This window comes from Bipolaris maydis (genome assembly GCF_028858645.1).
Source record: "Bipolaris maydis strain C4 unplaced genomic scaffold PSV08scaffold_2, whole genome shotgun sequence".
NCBI classification, from domain to species: Eukaryota; Fungi; Ascomycota; class Dothideomycetes; order Pleosporales; family Pleosporaceae; genus Bipolaris; species Bipolaris maydis.
The window spans coordinates 3,241,074-3,265,171 of record NW_027093858.1 but is presented as its reverse complement, the minus strand read 5'-3'; the positions used below and the strand labels follow the sequence as shown (position 1 = coordinate 3,265,171).

Below are 24,098 nucleotides of genomic sequence, written 5' to 3'. Positions count from 1 at the left end.
AGCTGATAGCACCCCACAAGGCCCCTAGTGCCCTAGTGACCTGGTCCATCATCACCACCCCATCGCTGCCTTGTCTATTCACTGCCCTGCCCCGCCTTGTCGTCTCCTGAGGGCGGCCTCGACTGACGACTTGCTGGCTGTCCATATTACATGTCCACAGCCGCTTAGCATACACTCTCTTTCTTTCAGAAACCTAATCAATACACATTGTTGTCGCAACCATCTCTTGATCTCTGGTACTACCAAGCGCCCCCTCCCCGCCGAACTGCGCCCCCGCCTACTCTGTCTTACCATTCTCACTCCACTCTCCCTTGCAACCGCCCCCTACTCTCCCAACTGCCTGGTCCTTCTCCACGACCCTCACAGCTATCCCTATGACATCCAGTGAGCATCCCATTGCATCGCCCGTCATGCAAGCCTCCCGACTTACCGACCTTCCAGTCTTCCGTGTCGTCCTCCGGGACGTGATGCGGTACGACACGTACGAGACCCGCCAATTCGACCTGCCTTTGAACGCAACCTTTGCTATTGGCCGTGCCTCGAGCAGTGTTACCAAGAAAGAGCTGATGGCCGCACCGCACAATGCATATATCGACAGCCCAGTCATCTCTCGCCAACATGCTGTCCTCTCCGCCAACTCCACTACCGGCGTACCTGAAGTCTACATCAGCGACCAAGGCTCCATGCACGGCACTATGATCAACGGCCAGAAACTAACACCAAACACACCTACAAAGCTCTCGTATGGCGACGAACTCCAGTTTGGCACCGACGTTAATCGTAACGAGGGTACGTCTCCAATACCCCTCACTCAGCCTTGCCCCTCTTACCTGAGGCTGACATGTTATACAGAATTCTTTCCAGCCCGCAGATACGTCTTCGAGGCTCAGCTCATACGCCCTTTCTCCCTTGGTTTCACTGTGCCTGACGCCGAGAGCGAGGACGAGGAGGTAGAAGTGGAACCACTCCCACGCTGTGGCAGCCACATCGATCGACTTCTCGCCGAAAACGACTCCGAAGAGGCTCAAGATCAGGGAGACGCTACCATAGTCATGGAAGACATGCTGCTCCAGGGGCAGCCAGCCAAGACAAGCCGCTTTGGTCCGGATGTATACAATAAGTCCATATTGCGTACTACGATTGTCGAGGATTTATGTGACGAGGACAAGGAAGGTGAAAACATACATCAAGCCGGTTATGCGTCAAATGGCGATGAGTCAGTCTTACCTCACACTCGCAGTTTTGCCAGTGCAAAAGACGATGGTGAACCTATTGAGAGTGACGTCGACAGCAAGTCTGAAAGCATTGACAGCTCTGAGATTGATTCTGAATCTGAAGGCGAGATGAACGAGGCTGAATACTCTGAGCCTGTCGCAAACTCAGTCACCCATGGAACCCAGTACGCGAACAGGGACACAATATCCGCCTCGGAACAGTCTGCCAACACAAATCTAAATGATGCTCCCTTTCGACGCATTTACACTTTTAGGGGTGCGGAGGAGGCCCCATTGCGACTTCCTTGTCTTGAAACATTTGGGCTGCAACGCTCTGATTATCATGAAAACACATGCGGTGAGTCTTCCAAGGCTGGCATGGCAAAGGCTGCCAAAATCGATCACCCGCCTTCATGTTGCGAGACGGCCCCACCTCTGCCACCTCGTTCCGCATCTAAACCTGCATCCTGGGGCACCTGGTCATATCCTCCTTGTTCTCAGGACGAAACTCAAGACTGGTACCAGCCAGCCAACCATGTGGGCATGACCTGTGAACACCCGTCTCTAGTGTACAACTCTGTACAGACTCTTGCACAAGAGCCCGTTGATGCTCGATCTTTCTATCCCCAGGCCAGCGAGCCATCCCAAGCTCACCGACTCCAAACACCTCCACCAGCCCCAGTTTCAGAAGCTGAGGTCCTTACGCCATTGCAGCCAGGTCGTCGCACGAAGGTTTCCATTGAAGAGATTGTTGAAGAGGTTGTCGAAGAGATTGTCGAAGAACATCCGCCCACTCCAATATCAGTCAACGACATGAAGCGCAAGGCCGATGTACTTGACGAGGAGCCAGCAGTACTCCAAGAGGATATTCCGAAGACGGTCTCAGTTGCTACTGATGGTAGTGCAAGCAACTCAATGGATTCAGATCCAGTTGCTGAGGTCATTGCCGCTCAGACAGCAGCTCAAATTGCTCAGCGTCCAAAGAAAATACCTCGCTCTGTGCTTGGTAAGGTTCTTAACAAGGCTGCATACCCTCTTCTTGGCGCCACTGGTGCAGTCGTATCTTTCGCCCTTCTGTCCACACTTCCGGATACCTTTTTCTTGTAGAGGTGTCTATTGGCCACCCTCTCCCCCTTTTTTCATGGCGTTTGTGACAACACTGCAACACACGGCAAAGGTTTGCAAACATGATATCAGTATGGGGTAAATCTACGGATCGCAGCAGTTAGTGCTAAAGGCGTTTTGGGCAACGTTAGGAGAGGTGGCTCTAGTCAAGAGCGGGGGTTGGTTTCTGTTTGGTAGGCGTTTTGGATGGTAATATGCTGGTCTTGCATGGCGTTTATTCTCTATATCGATAACGAAATGAACAACTGAAAATGTCTTTTTGTTTTCATCGGGGTGATTGAAGTAGCTAGGTTGACTTGGAGAATCGACTGCCGAGGCTTCTGTCGTTGCTTCTGTGGAGACGTTGAGAAGAGCTACCTTTCCCAAAACAACATAGTACAATTAGCTCTCCTTGCACTCGATTTCCTTTACCCCAGTCTGTATCTCAATCTACTAGTATCTGCACGCTCGATCCGGAGTCCAAGACTAAACTCGCTCAAGACTCATGCTGCATCTAGAATGATGCTCGCTTGGCGCCATGTGCGTAGGTGAATACACATGAACTCAAAATGACTCATTTTATGGCTTGCAGATGGCTGCGCCCCATAGGTCTCATCACGTGACATTACACCATCCCCATTTACCATACTTCTGATAGTATGGTATCCTGAGTATATAATGGCCTTGATGCCTTACCAGGATTTATATCATCCACTCAGCTCATTTTCAGCCGCAAGGTCTTATATTCACAACTTTATAGCTAAGACCTTTTTTTACTCTCCTTTAAGTTAATACTTTACGCCAAAACAACAAGCGAAAATGGTGCATGACACTGGAGCTACTGGATTGCGGACGGCGTTTCCGTGTAACACTTGTTCGCTCTCTTTTGAAAGTAATGGATTGCAGAGAAGTCATATGAGGGGGGCATGGCAGTAAGTACACCCTATTTTCTTCTTCATTAACCTGGAACGTTGAATATTCGCCCAAACACCACTTAATATTCAAGAAGAGAATCCAAAAGCTAACAAATACTTCTTAGTATCCACAACCTGCACCGCAAAATCTCAGGCCAACCTGCTGTATCGGAATCCGAATTCGCAGACTTTGAAAATGACAACAACGGCACTGGCAAACGGAAAAAGACGCGACAAACCGAAACCATTCCTGAACCAAGTCATCGAGACTCAAGACCAGAATCACCCATCTCCTCCTCAACCCACGCCTCATCCTCCCCCTCCCCACAACCCAATTCGACACCAAAACCAGACCTATCAACCTGCCTCTTCTGCCCCCACGCCTCACCCACCCTTTCCACAAACCTATCCCACATGTCCAGCACGCACAGCTTCTTCCTTCCCTCTACATCCTCCACCACCGCCTCAGCAATCGAACCCCTCCTCGCCTACCTCTCCCTCCTCATACACACCTACCACGAATGCATCTTCTGCGCTCGCGAAAAAGGGAGCGTGAAGAGCGTGCAGAGTCACATGCGTGATAGGGGCCATTGCAAGGTTGAGGCGGGGTTGTGGGGTGAGTTTTTCTTGTCTTCTTCGGAGGAAGAGGGAGACGAGGAGGAAGATGAGAAAGAAGGGGAGGGAGAAAACGTGAGGCGGGTAGAAGATGTGGGGATGACGCGAAAGAAGAAGAGGAGGAGTGGGAAGCGTGTGGCGCGTCGTCGATCTTTGCAACAGCGGGATGAAGAAGAAGATGGTGCTGTGTCGAGTACGGAACAAGTATCATCGCTGGCGGTTTCGTCGTCCCACTCTGAGATATCTTCTGGTCCGCTTCTTCCGCCTACACCTGCACCGCCGATAACAGGGCGCAATACCGAACTCAGTTTGTCGGGTTTGTCGACGGCGCAACTTGTTAGTTTGGCGAGCCTGGATAAGAAGATGCGGCGGCAACAAGTTGTTGCGCAGAAGAAAGTGAGTCAGCGGGCGTTGAGCCAGCCGGTCAAGGCGATATATTACAAGACGGAGAATCCGGTGTATCAGGCTGGATGAATCGTTTGTGTATATTAGTACAAAAGAACCAACTGTTTTCCTTCTTTCGAGTCACATTCGCCAACACGAAGCGCGCAAGTGATAATGTAAACGTATTTATTCCGATGCTGTACCAAGTATGTAATTAGGGCAATTGGGGGGAGGAAAGCGTGCATATCAAAGAAGAAACCCCCCTGGATGTATAAAAACAAGAACAGAAAACACGATGCAGTTGCTGGGAGGAAAAGAGCACGCGAGAAAGAGCAAGAAGAGCAAGCGCAAGAAATCAAGAAGAGCAGGTACAACGACAAGAAGGTTCCCCCAAACAATGCAAACGTGTAAAAAAAACAAGACTACATCATAAGCCCCTCTGATCCCGACAAAAAGCTCATACAAGTAGTCGTCGTGTAGTGAGCGATGATGATAATGGTGATGGTGATGATGACGGGGAAAGTAAAAAAACAAGAGGGGGTATACTGCAAGTCATGAATCATCCATCTTTTTATGTGTCCCCTTAATAACAAACGCCCAAGTGAAAACAAGTAACAAGCCGGGTCCGTAATATATAATACATGAGAAGAGCACACAGAAATCAAGAAGAGCAAGCGAAAACGAACCGGACCCGGGCTATGCAAAACACGCAAACTATGCAGTATATACAAACATGCTTTTTTGAGTCGGAGGATCCTGTCCAACGCCTCTTCGGTCAATTTCGGAACGGGGATGGGGAAAGGGCGAACAATAGAACAAAACGCAAGATGCGGACTTAGGTGGAGATGGGGCTGAGCTCCTCCTCGTCCGACTCATACGTGAGGGTAGCGGCGGGCCAGTTGGCGGCAAGCTGTTTCTTGTATTCGTCCGAGTCGATGAGCTCCTCAAGGGCAGCCTTCTCTTCAGCGTCAAGCTCAATGGTCTGTGCTGCGGGCATGTCGTCGAACATGGAAACCGCAGAAGCAGCAACCGGAGCAGGGGTAGCAGCAAGAAGAGACTCGTTACCAGCGTCCGAGAAAACACTCGGCGAAGGGTACGTTGCCTCACGGAGGCGAGAAGGCTTAGCAGGTGTGTGCTTCATGAGACGCTGACGCTGACGTGCGACTTCGTCTACAGGCTGCTGGCTCGGAGGGCTGAGAGGCGGCTCGGTTGGAGAACCTCCTGGTAGCGGTGCATGCGCAGGGACAGGCGCGGGGGGCGGCGGCTGGGTCCAAATTGGACTGGCTTCGCCTGCAGGAGTCTCGGTTTCCGAAGTCTCAGCATCTGCGGTTGAGTCTTCGTCATCAGACTCGTCGGGTACGCTGAATGACAGTCCAACAGAGCCTTGCGTCTGGGTATTGACCGTCTCTTTGGTTGCATTCTTGAGAATCTCACGGTCATTCTCACGAATCCTGGCAGCGTTCTCATGCCCTTGAAGTTCACTAAAGATGTTACCACCTTCGCTGTGTGACAGAGAGTTTGAGAACATCGGAGAAGGATCGATTGACCGACGAGGATGCAAGTCATAGAGGGATGTAGACTGGCCATGGCTGTCGTAGAGCTTCTTTGATGTGCGCATGCTGTTGCTAGCCGCAAACTGCTCGTCAATGGTGGGGATCTCATCTTCCGCGGAATTGACGGTAGCCCTCTTTTGCCTCTTTGCAGCGTGCTCCTCTTCCTCAGTCTTCATTTCAAGATAGACAGCCCAAACCGGAACGACATCGTCGTCGTCCAGATCGCCAAGTGGGTCACCGAAACCAGTCTCCCAAGGCTTGGCTGCGGGGAAGTGGACGAGATCCTTGCACAAGACGGGCGTCTCGAGTCGTCGACGCTTCTCACGGAAGTTATTGTCATTCCTTAGCTCAGGAATGACCTTTCTAGCCCAATCTTCCGCCTTGCGCTTGTCTTCTTGGTCAACACCCTTGAGCAGCACCTTAATCATGGTGTTGCCCAGACCGCGCTTCTTACTTGGGGTCTGGACACGCTCACCAACAGGTGTTGGTGGAAGTGAAAGTGTCTCCGTCAGCGAATCCTGGGGTGGCAAAGACCTTGTTGGAGTAGGCGAGGCAACTTCCGGGGTTGGAGGGGGTTTAGGAGTTGATGAGAACAATCTTGACTTTATGGCGGAGAAGGACCGGCTGAAAATATTTGACTTCTCAGCCGAACGATCCGGGGTAGCTGTGGCTTCAGTAAATGTCCTCTTGATGGACTGGGGCTGTGAAGACACAGAGTTAACATTGTTGTCAGCGTGTGTGTCATTGTTACTTGATGCCGGCTCGCTGCGTATCGTCTCCTTCGCGGACTCTTCAATCTTCTGGAGGAGTGCGAGTGCGGACTCACTGCCATTGGTGAAGACAGGCTGTGGGATGGGATCAGATGAATCAAAGATATCACTGTCGAATTCTGCATCGTTTTGGTCAGCTGGTGAACGATAGCTATCGTTGGGGAGTTGAGTCAGACGGAAGTTCTCATTTTCCAGACGGAAGTTTTCATTTTGCAGACGCAGGTTCTTGCTCTCAAGTGCGAGCATTTGCTGGTCTCGTTCATAAAGCTTATACGCAAGATCCTGGTTCAGGGCCTCCAGATCTGTGATGCGGGCGCGGAGCTCACCAATCTCCTTGCGCTGCTTGGCGTTTTCTTCCTCTAATGACTCGCTGGTGACTTCGGACTGTTGTTCTGGGGTTGAGAAAAAATGATCCTTACCGGCCGTGAAGAAGGGGCCCAAGTCGTCCTCGTTCTCCTGGTCGTTGACGATGCTCTTTCGCGTCGACTTTGCGGATGTCGCCTGTCGTTTCGCGCTGGTCTCCTTGGTCGGGGCGGTGCTGCGCGCACGCTTCACGGGTCTGACTTGCTCCAGGCTGCGCTGTGGTGAGGCTTGTCCACCTGCCTTTACGTGGGCGGCGCGGGCGGCCCTGGTGAGCTTCCTCCCGGTGGGAGGTGCTTGTGCAGTGACGGTTGAGGCCTGGGTCGTGGCGGTGGTTGCGGCCGATGTGGATGTAGCGTTTGCGCGTGACGAGGCGCGAGTTTTGGTGACGGTCTGCTGCGACTCGATCACGACCTGCGGCTCAGCCTTGGTGGAGGTAGCCTTGGTCTTTCGGGCCTTCTTCTTGGGAACCTCTGGTGGAGGAGTTCCTTGCTGCGAGCTCTGTTCCGAGGCTGACAGCGCGGCCTCAGTCGAGGCTGCTGCTGCCGCCGTGCGACGCGTTGAGCGCCGGGTAGCGGTAGCTGACATGTCTAAGGCCGAGGTCAGTAAGCGCGTTGCGCGGGCGCGGGGTGTCACTTACTGGGCAGTTGCTATACAATTGCTGGTATCGGAAGATGTTAAGATGGGCGACGCAACTGCTGTGGGCGATGCGGGATGGGGCGCGTTGAGTGCGTTGGGTGTGAGTGATGCGAGTGAGGAAGTGACGATGGACTTAAGAAAGTTGTCACTGCCACTTCGGCGATTACGGCTAGCGCGCAAACACCCCAGGCGTCGGTCGAGGCAGGCGCGACACGGGCCAAGGCTTGGCATGACGCCCTAGCTGGAGCTCTTCGTGAGTGAATGGATGAATGTTGCCAGCAGCAAAGCATCAGCACAACATGGAGGGTCTCTACTATAACGTCAAATACGGGTACGCATTCCGTGCATCTCCAAACTGACGCCGCTCCTAACAATCTTCTCCAGCTACATCGAGGGTATCGTGCGCGGTTACCGCAATGCGCTGCTCACCAGCCAGAACTACAGCAACTTGACCCAGTGCGAGACCATCGATGGTATATCAGATCCGATCGCGCCTGCATCTGCACATGGACTGACCATGCTCTAGATGTCAAACTCCAGCTTGCGCCCGCATATGGCGACTTTCTCAACTCGTTGCCCCCGAACCCTTCGACGTCTGCTCTCGCCGCGAAGACCACAGACAAGCTGGTAGCCGAGTTCCGCTATCTCCAAGCCAACGCGACCGGCTCGCTGGCCAAGTTCATGGAGTACCTGACCTACGGATACATGATTGACAACGTCGCGCTTCTGATTACGGGCACGCTGCACGAGAGGGATACGCGGGAGCTGCTTGAGAGGTGCCACCCGCTTGGCTGGTTCGAGACCATGCCCGTCCTGTGCGTGGCCACCAACATTGAGGAACTGTACAACTCGGTCCTCATCGAGACGCCGCTTGCGCCCTACTTCAAGGGCTCGCTCAGCCACCAGGACTTGGACGAACTGAACATTGAGATTATCCGTAACACTCTGTACAAGAATTACCTTGAGGATTTTCACCAGTGGATCAACTCCTGCCCCGACATTGCCGGTACACCAACCTCCGATGTCATGTCTGAGGTTCTGGAGTTTGAGGCCGACCGCAGAAGTATCAACATTTCTCTCAACTCCTTCGGTACTGAGCTTTCCAAGAACGAGAGAAAGAAGCTCTACCCCGAGCTCGGCAAGCTGTATCCCGAAGGAACTTTGATGCTATCAAGAGCCGATGACGTGGAGGGTGTCCGTATCGCCGTCGAGAGTGTTTCCGACTACAAGATGTTCTTCGACCAGACGGGCCTCAGCCAGAACGGTGGTGGTGTAGGCAACATGGCAGGTGGTGTTGGTGGCGAAACAAGAAGTCTGGAGGATCTGTTCTACCAAAAGGAGATGGAAATTTCAAAACTCGCCTTCACGCACCAGTTCACTCACGCCATTGTGTACGCATGGGTAAAGCTTCGAGAACAGGTACGTTGCAGATTGTGATAATCAAATGGGTATAGTTGCTAACACCATTTGTAGGAGATCCGGAACATCACCTGGATAGCCGAGTGCATTGCGCAGAACCAGAAGGAGCGCATTGGCAACTACATCAGCGTCTTCTGAGCCAGTAGCTCCTTTGTAGTAATAGCATGTTTGGGTCCAACCGCAAAGGGTCTTGGCTGGCGTTAGGTTTAGGTTCGTATATCCAGTTTTGTCACATGTACATTTGTGTGCATTCTTCTCGTTGCATGTCCCGCCTATATCCGTCGTCCACGTGAAAGTGCAATGTTGTATTCCCGTTTCGTCAAACTTAGTGTGTGAACCAGGTCAGGTCGTTTCTTAGGTGCTTGTGCAGCTTTCACCCTGTTAGCCAGGCAGACGCATTGTTAGTTCTCAATGAAAGCGCCGATGCGATGAACTTGCTCATAGTGAACTGGAAAAACATGTTCATTGTGCTTCGTCTCACCAGACACTATGCCTGATTAAGTCTTATACGGTGAACCGAAGCTAGTTCGAGAATACTCCGGGTAACCCAGATTGAATCTGGAAAAATGAAAGTGGACTGTAGTCATCAGAGCAGGTCGAGCTCCTCAGATCATTTCACTGTGCCAAAGAACCAACCATGTGATGTGTGCACAGGAAGAAAAAGACTCTAAAAATACACAACGGTGAGTATTCGCTATTTTTCCGCGTACTCAAGTCCTAGTCCAGCAGGCATTGTGCCGGTGTACAGGGTCACGAGTAACCCTTGGGCAAAACTACTGTCAAGCCTTGAGCGTACGACAGTGACTCCCTAGACAATATACACATCATCTAATTTCATGAGTTTCTGCCCGTCTAGTATTCCTCTGCAATTGCAGTTCTCCGTACCTAGCATAATAAGATTTCTAGCTCGGTACCCTCTCCACTTGTTCAGTATGTGCAATACTCATTGCCCTGAGACAGCCTAAGCTCCTGGCGGAACTGTTAAAGTAAAGAAAAGTACAACTTACCAGTTTATTCTCACGCCCGCTTCGGTTTTTTACTAGCTAGTTCAACCTAAAACGGGCCACTTTCAAGGTATCGATGGACTTCTTTGCCTGTTGGCTTGAAGTAGTGAATTCCAACAGCTGTTTCACTTCAATCTTCTTGCTGCTCTCACATCATGTCCAAACTATGTAGGACTCTCCATATAGTAAATAAAGCATCGAGTTTGATAGTTTACAATTGTTCTATTACTTTTGTCAAGCTCTATTCAACTCTGTGCGATAAATAGCCTACACGGGATGCCTAGTATCAGCCACATTGTTGCACTCGAGGAACAGAACCGAGAATATTTCGACAATAACTCCTCGACGTTCTCGAAGATACGCGTTACCATCCATACAACCGGGGCCTGGCCGAACTCTCTGCACAGTAACAACCATGTCACCACTCTCCTCCTTCTTGACAGGGGTGGTGCAGTCCAAGTCAACATGCGAACAGATGATGGAGACAGGCGAGGCCAGCTGCAGTGGAAATTAGTCAACTATCATCATTCGAGTTCGGAAGTCAAGTGTATCGATTGCGACCTTTATGCGCCAGTCAAAGTCAAAACTCTGTATCGAGCTATTCGACATGACTGGAAGCCACACCAGTATCTCTTCTCGAGTGGCGGTACTGGATGCCGCTATTGGACGTACGTACTCCTTGATATGACGGCAAACGATACGCGTAGGTTCTCACTACGTCCTGGTGTACCAGCCCATGCTTGGCGCGTGTTCGGACGGTGTTATTCTCGAACTGGCGCTGAGAGGCCGTGTAACCCTATCCGCCAGGGTCAGTTTCAGAGCTATGAGGATTGGTGGAATGACTGGTTTACCCTAGAGTAAGGAGAGGAGGAGGAAAAGTGGGAGGATTGGAACAGGTCGCCATTCTCCTGTTTTCACTGATTTTTATCCTCTTTCCAACCTGCCCTCCCTTCATTTCTTTCCTTCTGCTTTTTCAATCTTCCTTGAGATACCCGCTTTCTTATCTTTCTTTGGTAGAATCATTTCCGGTGGCGGTTGAGGCTTGAATTGGTGTGTTCAGCAAGTCTAACTGCATAGCAGTGCACGCTCCTCAGTCATAATCACGTGCTTATTATATATTTCTGCTCAAGATAATGCCATTGTAGCAGCAATTCAATTTGAGAATTTTCTTCTTCGTTGAGCGCATTTAGCATACCTAATTCTTGGTATTTCGGTCACTTTTACCCCGTACATTGCCTCCCTTACAGTTCACTAAAAACATCTTGGTCAGATTGCAACACGAACAATGTTGTATGATTTTTTGAGTAGCCGCGTTCCATTCAATGGCCACAAGCATGGTTTGTGTGTTGGGCGAAGAAGAAATCATAGCGCAAGGCCACTAGCAGTTTGCTACTGACGTCTTTAAACTAATCACGTGATTATTGAATTTCTTGTCGCGCCTTCCCCTCTCAACCCTCCTCACCAAGCTGCTTTGTATTATACAAACTACCAAGATGCAGTTGCCCACGCGTATCGCACACCCGTAAAAAACATATTGAATCCTCGGAGACTAGCAATGAGCTGTTTGAGCATGGTTTTATTGTGCCTAAATTACTGATACTTAGCACACACAATTTGCTAGATCCATCTCACTGCACAGGATGATACGCCTTTTCCACCTGCAAGGCGCCCTCGATGCTCTGAACGAGACCAAAGAAAATTGTCAGTCCCAGGATTAACATTGCCACCCAGAAAGTGGCCCATTGAACCTTGTTCCTGCGATCATGCCAGAGGCGCCTCATCGAAGTGGGCCGCGGCTCGTCAAAGATCTCTTTCAGAGTCAACAACTCGCTCCGCCAATACTCAAATTTCTCAGCCTTGCGATCCAATAGCCTCAAAGACGCGATATTGAGCAAATCTGAGTCAAGACGGACAGAGTTCTTTTTGTCAGACAGCTTTGACCGAAGCCACTTTTGCGCATCTCTGTCTTTCGATCTTGAAGGGAACAGAAGCGCGAGGGTACGAAGAGTCTCTTCCGCTAGTCCTTCGGGGATTGCCGTACTGTTCTTTCGTTATCATCGATTTAGTATTGCAGATATCGGCGCTACTCACCCATCTTGCGACTTGAGAAATGTGGTTTGGTGGAAGATGCATAACTTGGTGTCATCTTCCACGAGTCGAAGATGATCAGCAAGGTTGTTAGTCCAGACAATCTTGACACCAGCCAAACGTTCGAGGTTATACGCCGAGAACTTGCTATCAAATCTGACCTTTCCGGCGTCCTCTTTACTTTTCTGGAAATGCTGACTCAAGACAGTCCCAACATCATATTTCTCCTCGACCCAGGGCACGTACGTAAGACTCGGTATATGATTTTGCGAGACCGGCCCAATATCGACCATGTATAGTAGCCGGACAACGAGTTTGATCGAACCTTCCGCCATCCTCTCCTTTTCGGCACTGCTCCTGTTCTGCGTGTCCAGTAGAAATAGCTCTTTCTTGATCACGTGTTTGGCGACTCGTTGTTCAAGCGAGCTCGCTATCGCTATAACGTCTTCATGCATTCGGACGGTGGTATTCACACCTCCGTCGCTTTCGATTGCGCTTCTAACTTCATCAGAATAATGTTGGAAGTAAGCTTGCCAACCGTGCAGATCATTGTCCGACGAGGGCGGTTTTTGCAGGTGAGGCCAAAGTTTTTGGATGAGTTCGCGTCTTTGCTCTGAAGTTAATGGAGTTTCAACAGCATTGGCGTTTAGAGCCATTTTGAAGAGCCTGTCAGACTATGGTAGTGTAGTCCTTCAAACATGATGCAGCTTTATCTAAATCCTGCGGCTCTCTCTCATTAGCCTCTGTAGGCTAAGATCGGATGGAGGCGCAGTCTCGGTGTGATTTATAGACTTTCTCCATCAGTCATATCTTCTCATCATTACTGGAAGCTGTCTCCTTCGCGTGCAGGAGGCTGTGCTAGCGTGGAGAGTTGTTGGGTACTGCAAGCCAATCATCGCTTCCTTCCAATGCCCAGCTGATTGTACAACAAGCCACTTCAGCCTGATTCCTAGGCATTGCCTTTTGCACAGCCCAACATGGCTGGGCGCCTCGCATTTTGGTGGAATGCCCATATACTTCAAGGTAGGCTGCCGTCCATCGGACGTGACATTCGCATCCCATCAGTACTCACATCTTTTCAAAACCTTCTGAATGATCGTGGTCTTTTCATTAGATTTGGAAACCCCACGAGGTGTCAGCCACCGCTGTTGTTCGTTCCGCCTCACAATCTCCAGCCCAGGACCCATCGACACAGCCAAGGAAGCATGATTCAGTCAGACACTCACAGACCGTTATCGATACCCCATATTCCAGAACCGCTCAAGAAAATATTTGAACCTGAGAAGTCGTTTTTTGAATCTGTCGATACTGATAAGGAGATCAAAGTGAACCCCGACAAGATCAGAGGGTGGCGCAAGCAGCATCGGTGTTGGGAAGGCAAGGGACCAGTGGCAGCACTTTACAAGGACTTGCTTCCCAAGCTTATTGAAGAGCTAGACCTGACGAGTGGTGGTTCAAACAGAGGTGTCGCAGGCGTGGCCTTGGTCTACTTTATGGTAGGATCGGAGGCAGCACTCGCCAAGCCTGCCATCTTCATTGTGAACGGCTGCGAATACTCTCGTAAGAAAGCCAAACGTGCGCTCAGCAAAAGTGGAATTCTTTGCGGAGGGGTCTTCACACTCGCCATATTAGAGACCTCACCACGTGGACAAATCTGTGTTGTTGCAATGGAAGACCTGAACACTACCCATTCCCTAAATTCCACAGGGCAAAACGTTTACATCCACCCTTGTGATGAGTTGCGCTCGGTAGGAATGCCGGTTTATGTCCATAACGGATCTAATACAATTCGTAAGGCAACTGCGAATTTGGTCTTCAACGGTCACCGTTACGGTTTTATCACAGCAGCTCATGCGCTGCCAGTGACGTCTGAACAAGACACCTGCATACCTAACAATTTTGGTATTGAAGATGGAACTGACACTGACAATGATGAAGAAGAAGATGATGACGAGACACTTGGGTTACCACTTCACTTCGACAGCTACAGCGTGGAAGGACAGTGCGGCACTAGTCTCTGCGAAACTTTACCTATCCGGAATTCTTTTTCAAGCGCCGAGTCTGATGAATCAGAGAACTCGTCACAAGCGTCTACTGACACATTTGATCATCCTGACCATGGTGGTTCACAGGATGGTAGCGATCAAGTAGACTCGATCAGCAACAATTTTTACCAACTTGGGCCGCTCCAACCATTGGAGATGGAATCAGAACTAACGTCCCTCGATAAAAGCTATCGAATTCTCGGCGTGGTGGAGGAGATATTGGGCAGCCTAGACTGCATGGTCATCTCGATGGCCATTGAACAAACCCATCTTGTCACTAGCATATCTGACACCGAACTTGAACATTTACACGATGTCGAATGTGATACGCCCGAAACATCAACGATTGTGATAGTTTTGACATCTCATGGGGCTGTCCGTGGGTCGCTATCTGGTCTACCATCGCTTATGATGCTACCAGGTACATGTTCATACCAAGCTGTGTACCCAATCGTCTGTGAAGGAGATATTAAGATGGGCGACTGTGGGTCAATGGTGGTACAAGAAGTTACGAAAAAGCTCTACGGATTCATTTTCGGGTATACGGAGGCCGGCCGTGTCGCCTATATGACGACCGCAGAACCTATTGTCTCCGAAATCCAGAAATGCGGCAAATGGAAGATATGTGGTGTTGAGCCCGTCAAACGTAGGTTCATTTGTTTTTTTAATCGCCTGTCTTAATTCAGCAGTAGATCGAGTAACTGACAATGCATCACTAGTCAAAGAAAAATACAGAACTACCTTCAGTCTTGAGGGTGTACCAAGAGCGCGTCAGTTTGTGGACCGACCAGTGGAGATGGCAGAGCTTGAACGTGTGTTGCTGCCGCAACCAAGACAGAACCAGTCTATGCGCCAGAAGATATACGTGCTGTGTGGCAGCGGTGGGACAGGCAAGACACAATTAGCGGTGGAGTTTGCATGGCGATACCACCACCATTTTACTTCAGTGTTCTGGCTGGATGGATGCAGCGAGGATACCCTTAAGCGCAGCATTGCAAGCTGCACGGGCAGGATTCCCCAAGGCCAAATACCCGAGACAAGTAGGGGGTATGCGACAGGCAGCAGTGTTGACATCGATGTGGTGGTGAAGGACGTTATAGCCTGGCTTGCACAGCCTGATAACACCGCCTGGCTGCTTATCTTCGATAACGTCAACCGAGATTATATGTACGACAGGAAGCGCTATCTACCAGGTGCAGACCATGGGTCAGTGCTAGTGACAACTCGACAAGCACCGCTGAAGCAGCTGGGCGAGTCGCAGTGTCTAGGCAAAGTCTCTTCAAAACAAGGACAAGCTATCTTAAAGACCTGGTACAAAGGCGAGCAGGGTAAGCTCAAAGTAGCGAGTACTTAAAGACGTATTAGTGGAGCTAACAAGACAATTATAGACACAACTGAGAGCGCGGTGCTAGTAGCACAGCTAGATCGCTCACCACTTGTCATTGTGCAGGCGGGCGCGTACCTGCAACAGAGTGGAGTGAAACCACAGACGTACCTAGAGCTCTATGAACAGAGATGGAACGCATCAATAATCTCAAACAACCTAGCTGACGTGCAGCTCAGCTTTTTGGAGCGCAGGGTGTGGATAACGTCGGCCATCTCGTACGAGGCAATCCGCTATAGACACAGAGCCACGGCTAACCTGCTGCTACTATGGTCTTTCCTTGATAACAAAGACTTGTGGCATGGCTTATTTGCTGCGACATGTAATAGGTCTACTGAAGCTGCTGCGATGCTATCAAGGTGGCTGGGAGACATTGCGAGCAGCGAGACCGAGTTTAACGTAGCCATGCAACTACTGTGTAGCTACGCACTAGTTGAAGAAGTGAAAGAGACAGCAGGAAAGATAAGCTATACAGCATGTCCGTTGGTGCATCATTGGACGTATCACTCGCAAGGCAAACGCTTCGAAAAAGAGCTAGGACGCCTAGCAGTAGTTGCTGTTGGTTGGGCTGTGCCGGAAAGCTCTACCGGAGACTACGATACCCTGCGACGACTTCTTCCACACGTAAAGGCATGCTCTGATCACATGAAAAAGAATGAGATAGCTTGGCATGAGAGAGCTGAGGGAGGTAGTGATGGAAAGAAGGAGGAGGATAAAGAGCAAAAGACGGTCCTTGATGCTATGCATTTCGTACACGATCTCTTATTCAACCAAGGCAACCTAGGCACGGCAAAGCAGATTTACGAGCTGCGAAGTGACTCGTACCATGTAGGAAAGTTTTCTTTTGGGGGTCTTTTGTTCAGCGGCAAATCGATGGGAGCCCGGGTGAGGTATTCAAAAACTACCAAAGCAAAACAACCCCAGGACGAAATCGACGATCGGCTTTTGTTGGATGACTAGGCCCATTTTTTCCACAACTTCTTTCTCCTAGGCTTACATTGTTAACTAGACAAGCAGTCTACCAGCGGATTGGTAGTTGGGTAGGATCATCAGCGAATCCCTGCTGTTGCATGTTTTTGATTTTTTTGGCTGTGAAATTGATGTCACGTGAACAGGACTTGGCATATTTTCCAGAGCGCCACACATGCTACAGTGACCATACATGCCCGCAGATGATAGGATGGCAACGAATAATCTACTGCTTGCATGAATGTAACAAACAATTTGGCTCCGGCCTTTCGGGAACAATTTTTGTGAAACAAAATTTTGGGATTTATTAGAACTAGTCATACAGATATTCGAATCAGCAACCACGCGCGCCCATTCTCAGCTCCACCCATCGAAACCGTCACGGTAACCCGCCCATCGATATCGTCACACAGCGTCCACACGAACGACAAGCCTGCGACGCCTTGCTCGTACCCGGCCGTAAACACCCAGCTCTCGACCAAAGAACCACAGGATCAACCCCATCCACGCCTTGCTCTCTTTATTCCACAACCTGTCGAAAAACTCCCTCTGCTCAATCGTTGGTTCTGTGGCGTTGATAGCCTCGTTGATGAGGTCGATTTTACTACTGAGCCAACGGCGAGTGTCCTCCGATAGTCCTGACCCGCGTTCGAGCATGATACGCGTGCCTGCCAAGTAGATCGCGCAAGCGTTGACGTTATCCATATACGCGTACTTATCCACGATACGGATACTGGTCAGATCCCCAGGCATGGCATAGTCTGGCCGAAGAACACGCAGCTCGTGTAGCCCATCCGGTATCCAGCGGCTAAGTTCGTGTTTAACGTTGCGAGATGGCTGGCGAAAGAAAGCTGGTATAGCCTTTGGAGCTGCGGTGGTAATCTTGATTGGTTGTTGGTGTCGTAAATTCAGCTCGTCGCGGGGAAATACTCGCGACAGTGGCCACGAAACGAAGCTCGACATGGTAGTGAGGGGAGTCGAGATTGAGTTGTGATGGATTTGTGCCTTTGATGAGATGAGACGATATGGCGAATATATGGGCACAGGAGCGCTTTGCGCAATGTGTTCTTATTGCAACCATAGTTCATTGTCTCATCGCAACTGTAGTTCGCTGTTCTGCTGCCTTCGTCGCAACCGCAGTTCGCTGGGCTGCTGCCTTCGTCGTAACCGCATTTTGGTTATCGTACCTAATGGAGATTTGTCTATTTGACATATACCCGTTGAGAGGCGTATTTTAGTAGTAATACTAACCCGTTTTTTAGGGTTCAATAGGGTCTCGCAGAGGTCCACCCGAATCCTTTTATTACGTACTTTGACTGTAAAGCCAATTTTTTTGATACCCGATTCTGGCAGGTTGGGGTGTGGCCTGCCATTCTTTTCTGAGATAATTGATCTGATACGCTATATAGCAAACAGAGGGAAAAAATTCAAGCGGTAACAAACAAAATCGTTTCCAGCAAAAAAAATGTGATCAAGAGGTCGATGGTAAATTACCACAAGAGTGAGAAATTGCCCCAAAGGCCCACTCGTGCAAATCCAAAATCTTTAAAACATAGTGGAAAGTTCTCAGCCTCCAACTTGGCAAACAACGCCAGCGCACAATCAAGGAAACCCCACAGCATTGTTGTGCACAAACCCATGTTGACCAAAGTGGTTGGGCTATGGTTCGCTAAGCGAATGGATTGCATACTACTAAGCCTGCGCCACACGCAGCTTTGCCAAGATATTAGCTAAGCGATTTACCGAAACCTCCCACATCGAAAACCCTGGGTCTTCAATTTCAGCAGCACCAGCGTCACCCATCACGACACGTCCCCCCACAGCCTTCGAGATGTCTTCGGAAAAGAGCCACCGCCGTAAGTAGACGGCGCGACGAATTTGCATGCACACACACTGACTGAAATTCAGTCTACGTCAAGGGCCGCCACGTTAGCTACCAGCGTAGCAAGCGCAACTCGAACCCCAACATCAGCCTGCTCCAGCTCGAGGGTGTCGAAAGCACAAAGGACGCGGAGTGGTACCTCGGAAAGCGTGTCGCCTACGTATACCGCGTCGGCAGCAGCAAGTCGAACCCCATCCGCGTCATCTGGGGCAAGATCCGCCGAACTCACGGTGCGTACAATTCGCTGGGCTATGCATGACGAGCGGTGATTAATGTATAAACAGGCAACTCTGGTCTCGTTCGCGCTTCTTTCCAGCACAACCTCCCACCAAAGTCCTTCGGTGCCAGTGTCAGGGTTATGATGTACCCCAGCTCCATCTAAGGGCGGGCGATTGAAGAACATTCGGGAAGGAGTTGAGGCGATTGGGAACGGCGCGCAGCCACATCAAAATCTCTTTCAGGGCAGACTCTTTAGTTTCATCACAATGCGATAATGGTAGCATACACACTCGTGGTGGACCGGATTGCAGAGACAAGGACTGCTATCACGGTAGGGCTGATGGATAAAGTGCGGGGTCTGTTCAGGAACATTCTAGATCACCAGCCGGTAGCTGCCTTGCCTAGCTTTCTATAACATGAAGCCAACCCACACTTGACCCTCTCGCAATTTGGTCCCAACTGCATTGTCTACTGAGATATTTTGTTTGACCATAACCAAGCGCTGAGAGTTGGAACGCACGGATCGTTGTACCCTAGCTTGCCCGTGATCAGACTTGCAACTCGCAACTTTCAAAACTCCGCAAACCACCACCACCGCAACACCTACCTCAAATCAAACGCCGTCACTTATACGCACGAATATCCTTACAATATGGGTTCCGTCGTCCTCCCACACCTGCGCACCGGCTGGCACGTCGACCAAGCGATTCTTTCGGAAGAAGACCGACTCGTCTTGATCCGCTTCGGACGCGACTCGGACCCAGACTGCATGTCGCAAGACGAAGTACTCTACAAGATTGCCGACCGCGTAAAAAACTTTTGCGCCATCTATCTGTGCGACCTGGACGAAGTACCTGATTTCAAAGCCATGTACGAACTATACGACCCGTGCACCGTCATGTTCTTCTTCCGCAACAAGCACATGATGTGCGATTTTGGCACGGGTAACAACAACAAGCTCAACTGGGTTTTGGAAGACAAGCAGGAGTTTATAGATATTATTGAGACGGTATACCGGGGTGCGAAGAAGGGTAGGGGTTTGGTGGTTAGTCCTAAGGATTATAGCACAAGATATAGATACTAGAGGGCGATAGATATGAGATATGAGTTTGGAAGAGGAGGATATCGCTACGTTGGTTTTTGGATACCACTATTTTTATAAGAGATGGATCTGTGCGCACAGCGATGCGGATGCATCTGGAGTGTGGCGTTGGTAACAGCTGCTGCTTTTGATGTATGGTCGCTTCGCTAGACTCAAGGTATGACTGCGAGACAATAGGCATATTGTCATGAGAACTTTTGCTCATCCTTTTTCTTAGAAGGTTTTTCTTTTCACGCTTTCCAAGATAAATGAAGATGACGATTACGACAAGACCACAGGAGCGGTGCCGTATACGGCTTCATATTTCTACCTTTTCGTTGCTTTCCGTCACCTCGGCCTTTGGCTTTGACCATCCTTGTTCCCACAATCCTCCTCTCACTCCTCTCCATACGACTTCTAGTACTCCCCTCCTTGGCAATAATGTCGGGAAGACGACAACCACCTCGTCCTCACCTTCCACCACAATCATGAGGTAGAACCTCACTTCGAAGCCCTTAAACGCCTCGTGGATGAAGATGTCCTGAATATTGGTTGTGGGAATGAAGCGCGTTGTGGGTGTTTGGAGGTACGTCGAGGAGGTAGTGGAAGTTTGGATGCCGAGGCCACGAAGCACAGTTAGGGATTCCTCTAGAAACATTGTTAGCAATTCGTTGTTAAGGAAACAATGTGTTGAGTTGATGAGGGCGGAAATGGTAGAAATGGCGTACCAGTATAGTTTCTTCGAAAAACTAAGAATAGAGTAAGAAGCGCACTTGGAATAAGATATCGCCATTGGAACGTCTCCACCAGTTTTACTAGTTGCCCTTCTCCTTCACTGCCCAATGCGACCTGCAAGAAGAACATCGGTTGCTTATTTGCAATTTGCCATTTCATCCATAGTAGCAATCCACTCGTTAATCCAAAGAATATCCGAACAAGTATTCCTGCATAATATCCTACATGTGCTGGCAGTGTCTTGGACACAGAACGCGTCGAGACCGTGTATGTGATTGTGGTGGGCGTAGGCTGCAGCACATGCAGTGTTTGGGCGGGTGGAGAGGCGAGGCTGTGCAGGAAGCTTGACATTGTGAACTAGCTGCTATATACGTAGCGTCATCAGGAAAGTACCAAACGATGTGAACCCCAAAGCGGGATGTGGGGGAGAAAAAGAGACGGTAGGGGACAGGCAAGCGGAATGACGCGCTTGGTTGGGTGGGCTTATCGATAAGATCAATTCTGTATTCTCAGATAGGTACCTGTTTTTAGAAGTATTGCTGCTGCGGTCTGAATACATATTCCGCTCTTCCTTTTACAACCCACTCTACCTTCTACACCAACATCGCACTTGCCTCCCCAAACACCCACGCACGAACTGAGTACAAATCAACTCCAGAATAACATTTTGCTGTAAAAACAAAAGAAGACTATGGATTCCTCGAGACAAACAGATCGTGACCGGTCGCGCTCCCCAAGGCGCTCCCCAGCTCCTCGCAAACCCAAGAACTTCAGCGGCCTCAAGTACAAAGGCGACCGCGAGCGGCGCGACCCGGACAGACGGAGCGATGACAGAGACCGAGAGAGGCGACCAAGAGATTCAGACAACGACAGAAGGCGCGACGACGACCGTGATCGCCGAGCGCGCGACTCTGATCGCAACAACCGCTACCGCGACGACGAGCGCTCCTCGCATCACCGCCACCGAGACTCCAGCCGCGACCAACACCGCCGGCGCCGCTCTCGCTCCCCAAGAGACCGCAAGCCGCGCGACGCTTCCTCCACCACCACCAAGGAAAACAAAAAATCCGCCCCAGCTGCTTCGACGCCTTCAGAGCCCATGATTCTCGTCACGATAAATGACCGTCTGGGCACAAAGACACAAGTCCCTTGTCTACCCAGTGATCCCATCAAGCTGCTCAAAGCCATGGTCGCGGCAAAGATTGGGCGACCGGTCCATGAGATTATGCTTAAGAGACAGGGAGAGAGGCCGTTCCATGATAATTTGACGTGTGCGGATTATGCTATTAGTAATGGTGTGCAGATTGATTTGGAGCTGAATACTGGTGATTAGAAGGATTTGCTGTGTTATTGGATACGGGAAATGAGACTCGCAAAGGCCAGGTTTGTGACGGTTTCTAAGAAGAAGTTGGGAGCATGTTCGGAAAAGATTGAAGGAGGATACGTTTGGATACATGATACCCAGATTCGAAGAGAGGTTCTTTTTTTTTTGTTTAGTAAGGGAATCTGCAGGGCAGGATTCATGCGGCTGGAATAACAAAAAGATTTGGTTCGTAGTAAATGATGGGAATTTTGAAAAACCTGGAATTTGTTTATTTATTTATTTTTTGCGACGAATGGACTTGGGTATATATACCAACAACCTTTACTCATCCGCATCTTCCTCCTTGGCCTTCATCTTCTCAGCATCCACAATCCCCTTCCTAGCCCTATACCTCTCATTAACCACCTCGACGGCATCCTGCCTCTCCCTCTTCAAAACCTCCGTATAATTCCCCTTCGCTCGCCCAAAATCACCTCCATCAAACACTCGCGGCCCACCTCTCGCAATCCCCACACTCTGCTCCGCCAAACCCACCTCAGCATCCAGCGTGGACTTGCCCAACCCCGCAATCTTATCCAGCAAAAGCGCGGAAAGCGTCTCTTCAATCTTTTTCTCCCGCCACACCTCCCAAACATCATCTACCACACCGCCTCGCCCCCATTTCCCCTTACCAATCGACGCGGGTCCCCCACCTTTTTTCGCTGTGCCTTTAGCTTTAGGTTCGGACCCGCCTTCGTCACCCACATAGATCCAATCGAGACGATCTTCGTACCCATGCTCGCGCTCGTCAGAGCTCTGGACTTCGTCTGGGTGCGGGAAGATGCAGTCCCACAGGACGAGGGGCGCGTCACTTGCCATTTCGTATTTTGGGCGTGTGGGGTTGGCAGAGATGTCGAGTAAGACGGGAATTAAAGAGGGAGACTCGAGGCCTTGGCCGATGAGGAATAGGATGGCAACTAAGGAGCGGACTTGGTGCCAGAGGAAGGCGGAGCCGTGAAGGGTGAAGGAGTAGAGTTTTGGTTGGGTTTCTGTGTTAGTGTCGTTTGAGGCTTGGAGGGCGGGGTGGGAGAGGAAGGCTGGGATGGATAAAGGGGAGACTTCTTCGATGTCTGCGTGGAAGATGCGGCGGTGGAAGTTTGTGATTTGCTTGCTTGCGTCGATTTTGCAGAAGTTGCGGAAGTCGTGCAGGCCAATGAGGTGCTGGCAGCCTTGTTTCATGGCGTCGATGTCGAGCCAGCCTTCGCGCATTTTGGGCTTGTTTTCGGAGGATATTGGCGTGTTGGGATTGTAGAGACCTGAAGATCCGGGTACTGGTGCGAAACAGGGGTTCGTAAAGAAGTACTTGTATCGTCGTTCCTTACAGGAGAAGCGCGCACTGAAGTCTGGTGGCGGATTTGGACACCAGGCGTACACGCGGATATCAGGTGGGAGGACGCGGTTAAGTAGCTGGATGTAAGGAAGTTCATCTGTGAGGTCGTTGAAGGGCTTTGGTGGAGACTCGGGCTCTTGTTTCGAAGATAGCATTGAGTCTTCATCTTCTTGACCTGCTTTTGGAGTATCTTCTGATGGCTGAGGTTTCTTTGGCAACGGCTTGTTACTCCGGACCCTGACACCAATGACTTGTCCGAAAGCGCTCACTCCCCTGTCTGTCCTCCCGCATTTTGAATACTCGCAGCCATCCCAATTGACATCTACGCCTTCTCTATCCCAGCTTGCAAATGTCTTTTTATCAATTCTTTCATATGCCTTCTCGCCTTCGGCCGTGGTAGCTGGAGTTATCAAACGTGTTTTTACCAATGCCTTCCATAGCTCTTCCTCTATTGTCGGCAACGGTGTCGAATTGTTTTTGTGATGCTCGAACCCATTGTACTTTTGGCCGAGATATGCAAATTTGAGTGCTATCAGACGCGTGCTATATTTAGAGGCGTCAAATACTTTTGGTGGCGGTTTGACGGCCTTGCGAATTTCTAATGATTTTGGGGTATCTGTGGATAATGAAGTCTGTTGGTCCGCAGCTACAACAGGCACTGCTGAATTCTGTGTCGTAGATGCTTCAGAACCACCTGCACCTATTTGTTTTTCCAACTCTTGTATCCTTGCAATCAATTGCTGTTGAGACCACTCTTCATACCCCGCCATCTTCCTTTTTCTCCCGTGCGATTCTCGAAATAGAACACGTCGCGGCACCCTTGAAAGTTTGTGAAAGCCGCGCTGGGCACAGAACAGTTTGTGCAGTGAACGGTGGAATTCGGGAAAGGCGTGGGTGACTGGCCCACGCATTGTTTGGTGGCATGGTGGGTGACAGTCATAATTTTTGGCATGCAGCCTGACGTTCAGGGTCCAGTGCTTGTAGCCGAACAAGGCATGGCCTGATCGGCGACCCCACGTTCAGCCT

The 24,098-nt window shown here is 50.2% G+C and overlaps 12 protein-coding genes across 12 annotated transcripts; 8 read left to right on the top strand and 4 right to left on the bottom strand.

The window, feature by feature from the left end:
- Positions 1–84: 84 nt before the first annotated feature.
- On the top strand, positions 85–2,587 carry PSV08DRAFT_27041 (uncharacterized protein). Its single transcript, XM_014224794.2, has 3 exons — positions 85–384; positions 442–789; positions 853–2,587. The coding sequence occupies exons 1-3, from the start codon at positions 375–377 to the stop codon at positions 2,319–2,321; spliced, it is 1,827 nt and encodes a 608-aa protein (XP_014080269.2). The 5' UTR covers positions 85–374; the 3' UTR covers positions 2,322–2,587.
- Positions 2,588–3,137: 550 nt separating this feature from the next.
- On the top strand, positions 3,138–4,321 carry PSV08DRAFT_407635 (C2H2 type zinc-finger-domain-containing protein; the record flags this gene model as incomplete). The annotated part of the gene is made up of 2 exons (XM_014224793.1): positions 3,138–3,250; positions 3,358–4,321. 2 exons carry the CDS (start codon positions 3,138–3,140, stop codon positions 4,319–4,321), a joined length of 1,077 nt encoding a protein of 358 aa, XP_014080268.1.
- Positions 4,322–4,854: 533 nt separating this feature from the next.
- On the bottom strand, positions 4,855–7,502 carry PSV08DRAFT_385028 (uncharacterized protein; the record flags this gene model as incomplete). Its single annotated transcript, XM_014224792.2, has 1 exon — positions 4,855–7,502. The coding sequence occupies one exon, from the start codon at positions 7,500–7,502 to the stop codon at positions 5,067–5,069; it is 2,436 nt and encodes an 811-aa protein (XP_014080267.1). The 3' UTR covers positions 4,855–5,066.
- A 320-nt stretch (positions 7,503–7,822) lies between these two features.
- Positions 7,823–9,234, top strand: PSV08DRAFT_196138 (V0 complex, c/d subunit of ATPase; the record flags this gene model as incomplete). Its single annotated transcript, XM_014224791.2, has 4 exons — positions 7,823–7,884; positions 7,938–8,026; positions 8,080–8,972; positions 9,027–9,234. The coding sequence occupies 4 exons, from the start codon at positions 7,823–7,825 to the stop codon at positions 9,108–9,110; spliced, it is 1,128 nt and encodes a 375-aa protein (XP_014080266.2). The 3' UTR covers positions 9,111–9,234.
- A 1,018-nt stretch (positions 9,235–10,252) lies between these two features.
- On the top strand, positions 10,253–10,837 carry PSV08DRAFT_171016 (uncharacterized protein; the record flags this gene model as incomplete). Its single annotated transcript, XM_014224790.1, has 1 exon — positions 10,253–10,837. The coding sequence occupies one exon, from the start codon at positions 10,253–10,255 to the stop codon at positions 10,835–10,837; it is 585 nt and encodes a 194-aa protein (XP_014080265.1).
- Positions 10,838–11,538: 701 nt separating this feature from the next.
- On the bottom strand, positions 11,539–12,737 carry PSV08DRAFT_27031 (uncharacterized protein). Its single transcript, XM_014224789.2, has 2 exons — positions 12,068–12,737; positions 11,539–12,016 (listed from the first exon to the last, which is right to left on the bottom strand). Exons 1-2 carry the CDS (start codon positions 12,718–12,720, stop codon positions 11,605–11,607), a joined length of 1,065 nt encoding a protein of 354 aa, XP_014080264.1. The 5' UTR covers positions 12,721–12,737; the 3' UTR covers positions 11,539–11,604.
- Positions 12,738–14,899: 2,162 nt separating this feature from the next.
- Positions 14,900–16,564, top strand: PSV08DRAFT_196130 (uncharacterized protein). Its single transcript, XM_014224788.2, has 2 exons — positions 14,900–15,437; positions 15,498–16,564. The coding sequence occupies exons 1-2, from the start codon at positions 14,906–14,908 to the stop codon at positions 16,451–16,453; spliced, it is 1,488 nt and encodes a 495-aa protein (XP_014080263.1). The 5' UTR covers positions 14,900–14,905; the 3' UTR covers positions 16,454–16,564.
- A 1,718-nt stretch (positions 16,565–18,282) lies between these two features.
- On the top strand, positions 18,283–19,011 carry PSV08DRAFT_216860 (60S ribosomal protein eL33). Its single transcript, XM_014224787.2, has 3 exons — positions 18,283–18,318; positions 18,371–18,574; positions 18,629–19,011. Exons 1-3 carry the CDS (start codon positions 18,294–18,296, stop codon positions 18,724–18,726), a joined length of 327 nt encoding a protein of 108 aa, XP_014080262.1. The 5' UTR covers positions 18,283–18,293; the 3' UTR covers positions 18,727–19,011.
- A 3-nt stretch (positions 19,012–19,014) lies between these two features.
- Positions 19,015–20,115, top strand: PSV08DRAFT_270754 (mitosis protein DIM1-domain-containing protein). The gene is made up of 2 exons (XM_066092515.1): positions 19,015–19,822; positions 19,883–20,115. The coding sequence occupies exon 1, from the start codon at positions 19,216–19,218 to the stop codon at positions 19,645–19,647; it is 432 nt and encodes a 143-aa protein (XP_065949866.1). The 5' UTR covers positions 19,015–19,215; the 3' UTR covers positions 19,648–19,822; positions 19,883–20,115.
- On the bottom strand, positions 19,806–20,811 carry PSV08DRAFT_26994 (GPI-GlcNAc transferase complex, PIG-H component-domain-containing protein). The gene is made up of 2 exons (XM_014224785.2): positions 20,373–20,811; positions 19,806–20,292 (listed from the first exon to the last, which is right to left on the bottom strand). Exons 1-2 carry the CDS (start codon positions 20,728–20,730, stop codon positions 19,964–19,966), a joined length of 687 nt encoding a protein of 228 aa, XP_014080260.1. The 5' UTR covers positions 20,731–20,811; the 3' UTR covers positions 19,806–19,963.
- Positions 20,812–20,971: 160 nt separating this feature from the next.
- On the top strand, positions 20,972–21,891 carry PSV08DRAFT_385010 (ubiquitin-related domain-containing protein). Its single transcript, XM_066093441.1, has one exon. The coding sequence runs from the start codon at positions 21,071–21,073 to the stop codon at positions 21,710–21,712; it is 642 nt and encodes a 213-aa protein (XP_065949865.1). The 5' UTR covers positions 20,972–21,070; the 3' UTR covers positions 21,713–21,891.
- Positions 21,892–22,024: 133 nt separating this feature from the next.
- On the bottom strand, positions 22,025–23,842 carry PSV08DRAFT_348003 (pseudouridine synthase; the record flags this gene model as incomplete). Its single annotated transcript, XM_014224783.1, has 1 exon — positions 22,025–23,842. The coding sequence occupies one exon, from the start codon at positions 23,840–23,842 to the stop codon at positions 22,025–22,027; it is 1,818 nt and encodes a 605-aa protein (XP_014080258.1).
- Positions 23,843–24,098: the final 256 nt, after the last annotated feature.